Raw genomic sequence first — 13,359 nt, forward strand, 5'->3', positions numbered from 1 at the left:
TCCATTGGTTGTCCTCAGGTGTTGGTGTTTTTTGGTGTTTTATTCAAATTTGACCTTCAAATCATGTGGAAATTAACGGTTTTTGCCAAAAATTTAAATTTTAATTTTTAACAGAATCTGCTAATTTGCAAAACAAATGAAATTCAGATTTGAGTAAGACACAACCCCCCCCCCCCAAAAAAAATATTCTCATACCAAAGGCACCAACCTACCTAACCTAACCTAACCTACAAGGAGGAAGAAAGGAGGAGACAAGTGAGAAAGTGAAGAGAATAGCGTCAGGTAAACATGGCAAGAACCTGCAGACAGCCAATGGATGAATATTTATGAAAGTTTGCAACAATATCTGTATTATATTATTTTTTGGACTTTATCCCTATACAGAGTTCTGTGGTTGTACTCTGCTCAAACTTTATCATAGTTAATAGGCAGTGGATATTTTGCCGTGACCGACCAAGTTCCTACTAACGCTATTTTACCGTGAGTGTGCTCTGATTGGCTAATCATCCATTACTGGCAAACAAAACAGTGGTAAATTTGCAATTTCAGTCCCAACTACTGTTCGACCATAAAAAAAAAATTCCCACGGTATTTGGTGTGATTCATACGAATTTGACCTTCATTTCCATCGGAAATGAGTCGTTTTGGAGTTACCACTCCCCCCCATAAAACCTGACCTTACCAACCAAAGAAACCTACCTAACCTAACCTAACTTCCTAGCCACGGGGGCTAGGAAGCAATTTTGTTGAAGCATCATGGTGTAATTTTACATTTTTTGTGGAAGTGACAGTGCGCTTGAACTGTGCGGGTCAGCTGTAAGCAGACGACACATGGTGACTGCAGATTTGTTAATTTCTTACGTGAATTTACTACCTCGGTTAATATCCATTTGCATAACTCTCACCAATATGTCAAGGGTTCGAGCCTCGGCCCAGACACACCTGAGAAGGGTGTTATTTGGTGTGACTCTAACCAACACCACAGATTTCCCGGTCCCCTCCTGTACTAACATTGGATAAAGCGCCCAAATGGCTAGTAAGCTGATAAGTAATGGAAATTATATAAATAAATGAAAATATAACTAATGGTAAGCAAAAAAATTACTCAAACCGAGTTAGGGCTGAAACTGCAATAAAATCCAGAGCGCACTCACGGTCAAATAGCGTTAGTAGGAACTTAGCTGGTCACGGCAAAATATCCACTGCATAGTTAAAAAGATACAGTAATGTGATCCATTTGATTGTGGAGGAATTGATTAGTTTTAGATTCATGCATTAAAGTGTTCTTCAGCTCCAACACCAGGGAGTTTTTGCCCACTAAAACTGCATAAAAATAAGTCACAAACATGAGAAACACCAACCTAGATAGAGTATAGTGGGCACGAAGCCCCAATGGAAGATGGTCTTGCCCAGGTCTACTACGGACTGAAGCCTCTGTTTTGTCTCGGTGCTGAGCTTCATGATGGCTGCACTTTCCTCACTCCTCACACTAACCTCAACTTACTGCTTCGTATACCTCCACAGCAACGAGTTTACACCTTGTTTACCTTCACTAGTAAATGTTCAATGTTTATCTCGTCACATGTGCAGCTGAGTGAAGAGTTGAAAATGCTTGTATAACTTAAGTTTTGTGATATTACTAGTTGCTCGCCCACCACCACCAGGGAGCAGCAGTGGCGAACATCTGGCATCGTCTGCTACACTCGTCCCCTGCTGTCCCGTGGACTCCACAATGTGGAGGATAATAATAATAATAATAATAATAATAATAATAATAATAATAATAATAATAATAATAATAATAATAATTATAATAATAATAATAATAATAATAATAATTATAATCATAATAATAATAATAATAATAATAATAATAATAATAATAATAATTATAATAATAATAATAATAATAATAATTCAGTAAAATCATACAATTTCACAATTGGTTTGACATGTCCTGGGGTATGTTTATAGACTGCCAAGTATACAGTACATTTCCCAATACAGTTGTACCTAAACAGTACAAGTATAAAACAGTCGTAAACAGTAAGGCAATTTGACCAGTGGGAACAGCTCCCTCAACTTTACTGTACTTAACGCTCACCTAACCTAAAGTAACCTAGTATTGTAATGCATAGCATAACCTAACCTAACCAAGGCATATGCCAGCTTAATCTAATCACCAGGTGATTTTGTTGTCGGTCCAACGTGTAGTGTAGACATAATTTACAACTAATATTTGATTAATCCGGCGCCGTGGTAGTTTTTCGCCATTCTGGTAACTATGACACTCTGGAGATACTCGGTACCAGGGATACGTAATACTCACTGATAAAATTATCTATTGATAACACCGTGGCTCAAACAACATCATTGTTCACGAGACTATAAAATTATCCTGGTAGTGATCAACAATGTACTGTAGAAGTTACCATTACGCCACCTAGAAGTCGGCTGTTGCAATGGTAAACATTATGTTGACTCGGCAAGACCACCATAAGCTTATTTTCAGTAGTGTCTTAAGATGTTATTTCTTAAAACGCTGTATTGAAAACTATAACCATTTGGTGTTCAACAAGTCATTTAATTTAATGAATGAGTATATCATGGACTCTTGGCTCAACTTTTTTTTTTAGGGGATTAGCCCATCCGGGCACAGGGCACTGACCCACATCGGGACCTGGGGGGCGAAAATGTAATAATAATAGATAATAGTAATAATAATTCATAAAAAATATAATAAATAAAATAAAAAATAAAATAATAATGATAATAATAATAACTCAGTAATAATTTACACCTATGCGCCCAAACGACTCTCCTCAACATAAAGATACGTCACTACAGTTTTTCGCTTGTCAAAAATTCCTGTGTTGAATGTTCCTCGTAATTGATTGATCATTACGAACGCATTTCAATGGCTGACTTTACTTGAACGTCCAAAATAGCATAGAAATACTTAAATTTTACTATAACTAGTTACAATCGTTTAGCATCAGTTAGGGAACAACATTAAAACAGAACATTTGTAAATCTTGTGATGATGGTCTGGACATAATACACCAAGATCAAGAAACTGCTAAGACGATACACTAACAGAACTAACCGAAAGATGTACTTACCAGTCACTGTTTTGACACCACCAACTGCCATTCTTCTTCTTTGGTTAAGATATGTTGAGGCACAGTCAAGATGTGTGCATATCTTGTACTGGTCGATGGTCGGTGCCCATCAAGTGTGCCATCGTTCGATTAGCTCGTAAAATGGTGAGTGACAAAGACGATAAGTATCCCTTGATTACATAATTATTTTGCTTGTTTCAGTAAAAACAAGTTGTACAGACTCGATAAGATGTTGGGTGAACTAAGGAAAGGGGCCACATACTCAGCTAATGCATCCCACGGAAGGTCGGCGAATGGTGTAGGATATCTGAATAAAAATGTATTGAAATGTACTGTATATGCAATGTGAGCGCCTCTCTCTTTCTCTATATACCTATCTGTCGATCTAATCTAACAATATAACTCTGTTTATCTAATCTATCAATCTGTTCTATCTCTCACACACACACGCGTCAGGTAAGCTAGGCCATCACGTCAATAAGAGCATGATAGTAAAATTAGTGTCACTCTTCACCCATTATAGACACGCTGGCTAACTCCGCTCACGGCAGGTAATGTGTGTGTTCTGATCCAAACATTAATTAATTATTTCCAACATGTTCTTGACATAAAGAAAAATCTCCCTGTGCATCGAATTTCCCTGGTAATAACATGGCCCCATAATTACCATTGGTAAGTCAAATTAGTTAATCCGTGTTTATCCTGGCGACCGATAGTTCAGGAGTTTTACAATATTAATGATGCTCTGCCTGGCTGTGTCAAACTTGGTGTCCGTTCTATGTCTGCCCACGTACAGTATATTATGATGAGTGATATAAGTTTTATTGTAAAGTGTGTGATGACAGGTTTTCATTAGCAAGATTGGACTTGTGTCTAGTCTAAATAATTTTTTTTCCGCTTCGGGGGTTAAGCTTACGCACCTAAGTCAGGCAAAAGTTGAAGGATAAGATTTTATACACCTGACAAATGACATCTTTTGTTAGTAGAAGTGAGGTATTGGAAGGGTGAAACGTGATGAATTATGCGTCATGTAAGAGAGTTCTACAGTACTGTGATGATTGGGCTATTGATGTTTTGTAATATGAAGAACTTCTGTAGCTTGGAAGTCTTAAAGTGAAGGTATGCCGCGTGAATGCTTTTATGCATATTTTTCATATTGTGCACGTATTAACTTCATATACGGTATATATTAACTTTGACTTTGCAACAAATATACAGTCGTTATATTCGTCCTTCATAATTTTATTTCCACTTCACTTAAACATCACATGCTAATTATTAGTCATACGATTTAACTTCATTTATCTTTATTTTCAAAATTTTATGTACCCTACTCAAAATCAATATGCGAAACACAGATCAATATAATTCCTTTCTTTATACCCTTATCAGAAACTGTATCAGTGATACATGTGATTGTCAAAACATCACAAATTGTCCCTAGACTTTTAGCCAGGCATTCGCCATTTCAGACAACTTCGGCGTCTGGCGGAATATAAGGGGCAAGTCCAGAAGTGTGAAGCTGTGTGGCCATGGCAGGGGGGTTGGCCTGGCTACCTATCGTTACTTCCCTCACATTCCCCTTCACTTTCCTTGTCACGTGAGTACTGGAGGAAAGAAACGTTTTTACACTGTCCTTGACACAAAGTGATTCAGTAAATATTACATCGACACACTTCATGCGGAACATTTCCCAGGCACACATGCTGATGATATCAACGTCATAGTTCGGCACACTTACTAACAGACAGGTGTCCAACAGTTACGTGTGGGCGGTGATGAACAACCATGTGGAGCCCGACTTTCCGTACATCAGCTCCACAGGTGATGACCCACCCGAGAGCTGCTTCTTTACCCAGATGCTCAACATTATGGCTCTCCTCTGTAAGTTTTCGTTGTCATTCATTACAGTGATAAGCTACCTCACTAAGTTATCTCAGAAAGTTTTGTCAATAATAAGGTATCTTAGAAATTTATATATCTTGTTGATAAGTAACATAAACTGCAACAATAATGTAAGGAAATGTCTTCAGCATCTTCTTTACCATTTCGTTTCTTTTCTTTTTTGTGAGGGGGATGACTTTCTTAAATTTTATTCTATTCAGTCTACCTGCCGTGCACAGCCACATTACTGTCACTCCCTCACCCACATGTATTCCAGTGGGGTTCACAGTGTACGTGCGTCACCGTCTTATAGTCGACTACTGCGCCAAGAACATCACCAGAAAGAATGTCATGTCCAGGAGCAAAATTTCCATGTTCTTCGGCTTCGCTGCTTCTTTTGGAATCTCTATTGTCGGCAGCTTCCAGGTACTGTGGACGTTTGGCATTGTTCCAGGTAGACACTGTTCCAGTTACCATAGGTAGTAGAGACTACACAGGTCCATTCCACAGCCGTTAATTTATATGTACGACATATTACACCTCTAAATATTTCTCATTAATATTATAATGTACTACGCTTTAACAACTAAAGTTGTCTAGGATATATACAATACAGTACACAAATCTTCAAAAATTGCAAACATCTTTCTCAATTATCAGTTTGTTGCGGAAACATCAAATTTAAATTAACGATCTTAAATATGAATTACAGTGAAAGACAAATTTTAACGCCCTTTCTCATGGTAAAAGCTGTACTACATGATAGACCATCCATATCACCATATGTCAAAAAGGTTTTTAATTTGATCTGTAATATATTGATTTTGATGGTTTAATGTTTATTTTTATTTTGTACCTTTTTCTTTTTAATTATTTTGTCTGGTTCTCGATTATGATTCTTTCCTTTTTAAAGTAATTTCTTTATATTTTGATGTTCTTTCAGTCAAAAAACCTGGGCAGTATCCACTTACTTGGAGCTTCTCTGGCCTTCGGCGTGGGCAACATATACCTCTGGATACAGGTGTGAATAGTGTAGCCAGGGGATAGTCTAACCAATATACTGTATAGTTAGGGGATAATGTAGCCAGGAGATAATCTAACCAATAAATAGCTAGGGGATATTGTAGTCAGAACTCAGGATATATCCATCGTAAAGTGTAGCTAAAATACAGCCAATGTATTCTAGCCAGGAGGTAGCCAGGGTATAATATAGCCATAGCCAGGAGATATTCTAGCCAGGAGTAATGTAACCAGGGATTGTCTTGCCAAGTGATAGCATGGTCAGGGAATGCTAAGGGATAGTCTTCCCAAGATACTGTACAACCAAAGGGTAATGTAGCAGCTAAATTATAAGCTGAGGTTAGTCTAGTCAAGATAGAGACATGGGATAGCCAAGGGATAGTTTAGCCTGCAGGTAGCTAAGCCAATGAGATAGATGGGGGATTAGTTTTGGTCAGATTACGTTGGCATACATTCTTGTGCTGTTTCAGAGTGTGTTGTCCTACAGCCTGGTACCATGGGTGAACAGTTTGGGTGTGTGTAGGGTGAGAGTGGCGACCTCGTTGCTGGCCACACTCATGAACATCACCACCGTCTTGTTCAGTGTCCTACACGCCCTTGCTAACGACAACCAAGTGGGTAAGTACACACTACACTATAGTTTACTTTAATTTATTCTGCATTACTTAATGCTCTTCCCCACTTCTCAGTTTAATAGCCATTCAGGCAGAGGGTCAGTTCACTGTTACACTATGTTAACAGGTATTGTACTGAGAATTTTTCAGACTTTTGTGCACTGTTGGCAAGTACTGGGCATGTGCTATCCCAGAATATTGACCTTATCTTACTTACCTAATGGCCACCCACTAGAGATGGCCATACCAAGGGAAAGAGGCCAGTGGCCCCCATATAGGACCTCTCCATTGTTCTAAATAATTTTGTCAAGGGTTATTTTGAAGCCCAGTACTGTTCTTGATTCCACAGCTTGGGCTGGTAGACCCTCTGTGTGGAAAAGTATTTCCTTATGTTTGTTTTGCATGATAACTTAACGAGTTTGTAGTTATGTCTCCTTGTGTTAGTGGCGTGTGACATCGCAAAGAAATGGCCCAGGTTCACGTTTTCCATCCCTTTCAGGGTTTGGAATGTTTCAATGAGATCTGCCCTATTCTGTCTTGTCTGAAGGGTTGTTAGATCAAAGGCCCTCAGTCTACATGGATAATCTAGATGACAGTTCCAGATTCATTTTAGTCACTAGGAATGTTAGGTCTTTCTGGAGGTAGGGTTTCCATGCCTGTATATACTGTACAGCAATCCAGACTGGGGCATACTTGAGATATGTACAACTGAAGGAGCATTTTCCTATCTTTGTATTCGAAGGTACACTTGTATAATTTCCAAGTCTCAATTTGCTTTTCTCCCCACTTGTTGTGCCACCTTCAGTGAATATGTGCCAGTGTTGGCCAAGTATGGTCTGTTTCACTACTCATTATTGCTTTGATGTCTTAATATTTGTTGTCAGATATATTATTTGCCATTTTTATATTTATCACTAATTAATCATATACTTGTATTCCTTCCTAATCAGCTAATTGTCTGCTAATCCTTGATTGGGTTTTCAAGAATCTCTCCTTCTTGTTCATTTTTACAGGAACGTCTCCCTGACAGTCATAGCATAACCTCTCTTGTGTGAAAATTTACCGGGTTTACTAAAAAAACAAAAAAACAATATCAATAGATCATGTTACTGGAAATATTACCAGGAGTTCATGTTTACTGAAGGTTAATATATGTAATCGCCAATTAAGACGACTATGGGCTTGAAGAAGAGTGAGACTCGTTTCGATGGACACGAACAATATAATTCGGTCATAACCTGTCTATACAAATTACATATCAATGAATAAATTCCTTAACACATGATATAAAGTCTTCACCTAATTATTGTAGACACAGTAATCATAGCAAGATACAGTAACAGAACCACATTTAGCTATTCCTCAAATTCTAACATCTACTGTATAATGTTGTCTTGACTTATAATAATGAATGTGTAATTAGAAGATAAGTAATTCTCATATATGTAAATTATTTGATACATCACAATCACACTTACTTGTTACGAGTCTAATGCCAGCAGAGGTTTAGATGTTCACGGGATATCTGTAAGAAGTAGTCTGACTAGGTAGTCTCAGTGCCTCTCACTGCCTGATGCCCCGTCACCATCTGCAGAACTGTGTATTCAGCAAAACACCAGGGTAGCTCAACTATAAACACCTTCATAGCTCGCTTCACTCCCCTCTATTATATTTTCAATACTCTCGTAACTAAACTATTCCGAACAAAGTATTAACACTGTCCACGCAGTTTCCTGCGGGCGGTAACAATATCAATAAGTCATGTTAACTGAAAGTCAACATTAATAATTCAAGCTTACTGAAAGCTATCAGAGAAAGATGTCATGATAACACTGCAAGTCAGTAGTCACTGAGAAATTGATAACACAGAGATATGCAAGACAGTTGAAGTTTCATTGTTTGTTTGTTTTTCGAGTATACCAGAAAACACCTCTCAATAGAAGTACTGTACTGTACTGTATACTGTCCTGTCTGCAGAATGGCAATATGTTTGGCTATCTTATTGCTTCATGTTTTGTTGTGTACAAAATGACAATACGTACCTATATGTATAGTAATCTCATTGCTTCATGCTTGTTTGTGTACAAAATGATAATATGTTTGGTAAGCTCACGGTCCTTTGTGTTTGAAATGACAGTGCAGTTCTTGTGTGATATTACTGTATCTGTTATGTCTGTCATAATATGCACGATTAAGGGTTTACACAAAAGGCTCTGGGGAACACAGACCAAGTATGATTACTGTCACCCTCCAAGGTTTTGAACTGTACTGTACTTTACTGTACTATATATTTATCATGATAACTAGATCCAGTTGTATCCAGGCTATATTCAAGTCCAGGGTCTATGTACTCCCACAACCTTTTTCTCTCATTTCCCTGCTGTCATCACTCTCAAAATTATGTTATCAAAAGTATAATGGTAATAGTGATTATGGTAGTGTATTGATAATGTGGTAGTGTAGTAATAATGGTACTTTTGGTGATAGTAACCAGTGACGTGAGGCAGTAAAGTGTGTATATTTCTGCAAACTTAACCAGTGTTGTGAAGCAGCGTGTGTGTTTTAACATACTTAACCAGTGTTGTGAAGCAGCGTGTGTGTTTTAACATACTTAACCAGTGTTGTGAAGCAGCGTGTTTGTTTTAACATACTTAACCAGTGTTGTGAAGCAGCGTGTGTGTTTTAACATACTTAACCAGTGTTGTGAAGCAGCGTGTTTGTTTTAACATACTTAACCAGTGTTGTGAAGCAGCGTGTGTGTTTTAGCATACTTAACCAGTGTTGTGAGGTAGTAAGTGCATGTTTCAGCATATTTGATGAGTGTTGTGAGGTAGTGTGTGATTCAGCATACCTAACCAGTGTTGTGAGGCAGTGTGTGTGTGTTCCAGCTTACTTGACAAGGAACCAGGAGTGGAAGAACACGCGCATTAGCTGGGAGTACCATGTTGTGGCCACAGCATCTGAGTGGGTCTTGGCTGGCTGCTTCTGTGTGATACTCTTCACTTTTGCCCCTGGTGAGTGACCCTTCAGCGCTGACTCTTCTCTCTCACCTGACTCTATCCATCTCACCTCTGTCTAGCCTCCTATCCTCCCTCACCTCTGACTATCCTCCTTCACCTCTGACTATCCCCTTTCACCTCTGACTATCCTCCATCACCTTTGGTTATTCTCCCTCACCACCATAAATAGTTTCACAAATTCCTAGCTAATACAGTAGATGCCAACAATGGTTTTTACTGTACTGTATATCATTTATTATACATATTCAGGGCAATTGTCATCATACCTGAAAATCAATTGCACAAAGTTAAAAGATAAAATCAAAAGAGTACCTTTGAGGGATTAAATATGTGTTAAGTAACATATTTTGTGTAAAATGAAAAATATTTGACTACTACATGTTAATTTTACTTTACTTTGTCCACTTTGTCATCGGTTAATTTGCTCCCAGCACCTCCATAACTGTGGTCACGATAATATACTAATTACGATACAGAAAATCAAAGATGCAGGAATAATATTTGTGAGACGTTATATGTAAGAACAGGATACAGTACTTAACAAATGAGTGAAATATCAAACCAAAGCATGAGATGTTTTTACAAAGTCCGAGATAAGAGAACTCAGAAAAAGAACAACTACCTGATGGATAAATGATGCCAGAGAATTTATAAGGCTGTGGCAGCATATAACAACATCTTCATCCACCAGTGGGATGATAAAGGATGATAATGATGATACAGTATTAGTGTTGTAGTTAAGTCATTCCTGAGCTTTTGTTGATTAAAAAAAAATACAGGAATTTACTCTATTTTCTATAAAACCTTCCTGTATAGTAAAGATCTTTACCTCAATGTATTAATGCAGGATTTGTCCATCTTCTTACATGATTTCAAGACCTAGGTCTTCACCTCATCATCAGACTGCTTTGATTTCCACATTGGGTCTCTTTCACTGGCTTGAGCACAAAAATTACTAGAGGCCAAGCCTGTACATTGAGCTGGTAATGAAGAACCTCCAAGTTCAGATTCTGCTGCTACTTACTGGGTAACCATGGTATTACCAATGCAGGTCACATCAAGAGTTGGTATTATCCTGAAATACTCACAGGCATAGTGGTGTTATACTGAAGGTGATGTTCATGTAATCATCAGAAGAAAACATAGGACTGTTATCTGATAAAGTTCTTGTGTTTCAAAATAATGGCCTTTCTCACACAACCTAAACAATAGTCAAAGTGCAGATCTAGACAGAGGTTCTCCATGACCTTCCCATTCACTCTAGACTTAGCTCCTAGTGACATCCATCTGTTTGAGCCAGTGAAGGAACACTTAGGTGACAATCAGTGCAGCCTAATAATGAGGTAGAAGTTCATGTACTGTATTGAAATAAATCACAGACAAAACCTTATGTGTTTCAGGTGTTTAGGTGCTAGTATAACAGTGTAAGAAGCACTGTGTTATACAGGAACAGGGAAGCTAGGTGAAGAATTACTGTAGAGAAGTTTGATCTTCCTGTCTTTATTACTCTTGTTTTTATGATCAAAATTCCTGGAATAAATTTAACTGTTACCCTCATATATGTGTTTATAGATACTGTATTATGTGTAAATATATTTGAATGGTAGTTAACTCACCATTTCTATTTGTCCCCTTCTCTCTACACTTCAATCTCTCTTCACCTACACTGTGCTGTACTTGCAGAGTTCAAGCGGGTGACCATCCAGGGGGTGTTGATTGAGCTGGAGCGAGATCGACGCCAGGTGAGGGAAGCTGTCAGGCCACAGTCCAGCATCTGTATTGTCGAGAACAGCAGGTATAATTTTTCTTCTTGTTACTGTTATTCTGTGTCTTTTCTGCTTCTTCCTAATAAGACAAAGAGGAAGTAGTGAGGGGGGACACTGAGAAACAAGACAATCATTATTATTGATTCTGTCTCTTTTTATCACATAATTGCATGAACATATTAGTGGATATAATTACATTCATATGAAAATCTACACAAAATATCACGAACTTAGAGTATCTTTTTTCTCTTCTTTTTTCCAGGCTATAATACAAGATCTTCCTTCTGGCCCAATATATGATTGGGTTTGTGGATATTTAAAAAAAATTGTCAGGAGTGACAGGGAGCAAGTCTCTTGTGATAAACTCTTCTTAAACTTGAGTTCCTATGGAGGAGTCTGAAAACCCTTTGTATGATCAGAGTTCCTTGTATATACTAATATAAGTCTTTTTAATGCAGCATTCTCATGGTGATGAATGAATTTTATTTTACAATGTTAATATGCAGCAGTTATGCATTTCTTCACTCACTAAAGGTGAAGAAATCTGTTGTACATCCCTTGAATAATGCCACCAATGTTCAAGATTAACTTATCATTAATTGTAATCATTGACTGGTAAATTTTTTGTACAAACCTGCAGGAGAGGAGAGATCCCAGCTGCTGAGATCTGGATTATATTCGACAATGTTATAAAAACTTAATACAGTAAGAGTCAGTGTTCCCTTCTAAAATCACTACAGTACTCACACTTTCTGCATAAAATATCATGCCACATGACTGAATGCATGAATGATTTTTCATATACAGTATTTTCACTAGTTGTTGTTGTTGAATAGTAGAAAGAATTATGGCAACACTGCAGGGGATAACTGAATAACCAGTTGATGTCTCCTGTGCAAGTCAATGATACTCAAATTTTGTATTTTTGATGAAATGTACATAACACAAACATTGAGTATTTCCATTTGACCTTTGGACAACAAATATATGGAATCTCTGTTTTACGTGAAACTGACTTTCTAATCATCACCAGCTTATATCAGTCCACTACTGAAGGCCTCCCCCATACACTTCCCAAATCTCTGCTTTAAGCCCATTGAGCACCTCAAAACATATTAATTTCATCTATCAATCTACTGGCCAGAAAAGTGCATGTGATACATTATTCATATATGTGTGATATATCATGTATTCTGGATTCACAATGTCAAACTCTTGCAATTTTGTAATGTTCGACCACATGACTAATCAAAGTTTTGCCATAACACCAATAATCTTTCCATACCAAACAGTGAACAAGGTTTGCTTTTGTTGGTTGTTAACTCATATTAAATGTATTGTTGAAAGATTAGTCACTAGCATTCTAGCCATGTCCTGAAGCATACATTATTTAACTTTAAGAACAAGACTACAATATGCAAGAGTCCAGTGTTACCACCATAATATTAGACCCAGAGCAATTGTCTTATACTTGTAAAATTGGTTAGAAACCTTACGGTGGATAAGTTTATTCTCTTAATAAAATAAAAAACTTATCTATTCTTTAAATCTTATCTTTTTATCTATTTAACATCTTAATCCACCTCCTACCTTTGTGTCAGATGCACCAAGGGTTTCAGAAACCTTAAAGAAGTGGGGAATCAACTGGTGAGTTGTGCAAGGCAAGTGTGGTACAGTACTATGAGCAACAGAAAAGGGACAATACATCATTTATTACCTTGTACAGTATCTTCATAAATTGTATTGATAATTATTAAAATGTAATGTTGATAAACTACAAAAGAATATGTAGTACAAAATTGTTAGTTATATCTTACAATGCAGTAAAAGAAACTTGTTAATTGTTCCCTTGTACAAGAGGCTCGGAACCCAGGTCACCCACCTGATATACATTTTTGATAAAACCTAACTTTCATCTACTTGTTTTGCTAAG

At 37.4% G+C, this 13,359-nt stretch overlaps 1 protein-coding gene across 2 annotated transcripts; it reads left to right on the forward strand.

Moving 5' to 3' along the window:
• The first annotated feature begins 3,583 nt into the window (after nt 1-3,583).
• On the forward strand, nt 3,584-12,974 carry LOC121876843 (DNA damage-regulated autophagy modulator protein 1-like). 2 transcript variants are annotated; one of them, XM_042382302.1, is made up of 9 exons: nt 3,584-3,673; nt 4,595-4,722; nt 4,885-5,006; nt 5,284-5,432; nt 5,950-6,027; nt 6,497-6,644; nt 9,529-9,654; nt 11,344-11,455; nt 11,689-12,974. In XM_042382302.1, exons 2-9 carry the CDS (start codon nt 4,655-4,657, stop codon nt 11,693-11,695), a joined length of 810 nt encoding a protein of 269 aa, XP_042238236.1. In that variant the 5' UTR covers nt 3,584-3,673; nt 4,595-4,654; the 3' UTR covers nt 11,696-12,974. The 2 variants fall into 2 exon arrangements, with proteins under 2 accessions (XP_042238236.1, XP_042238237.1); XM_042382303.1 differs by lacking the exon at nt 4,595-4,722 and having other exon boundaries at nt 3,587-3,673.
• The last annotated feature ends 385 nt before the right edge of the window (nt 12,975-13,359 follow it).

Source organism: Homarus americanus, unplaced genomic scaffold (assembly GCF_018991925.1).
Source record: "Homarus americanus isolate GMGI-L3 unplaced genomic scaffold, GMGI_Hamer_2.0 scaffold50281, whole genome shotgun sequence".
NCBI lineage: Eukaryota > Metazoa > Arthropoda > Malacostraca > Decapoda > Nephropidae > Homarus > Homarus americanus.

Bases quoted from the DNA above. Each gene is read 5' to 3' on its own strand.
- LOC121876843 (XM_042382302.1), top strand. From the start codon at position 4,655: ATGGCAGGGGGGTTGGCCTGGCTACCTATCGTTACTTCCCTCACATTC. The intron at 5,007-5,283 runs GTAAGTTTTCGT...CATGTATTCCAG, and splicing joins CAACATTATGGCTCTCCTCT to TGGGGTTCACAGTGTACGTG. The intron at 6,645-9,528 runs GTAAGTACACAC...TGTGTGTTCCAG, and splicing joins TGCTAACGACAACCAAGTGG to CTTACTTGACAAGGAACCAG.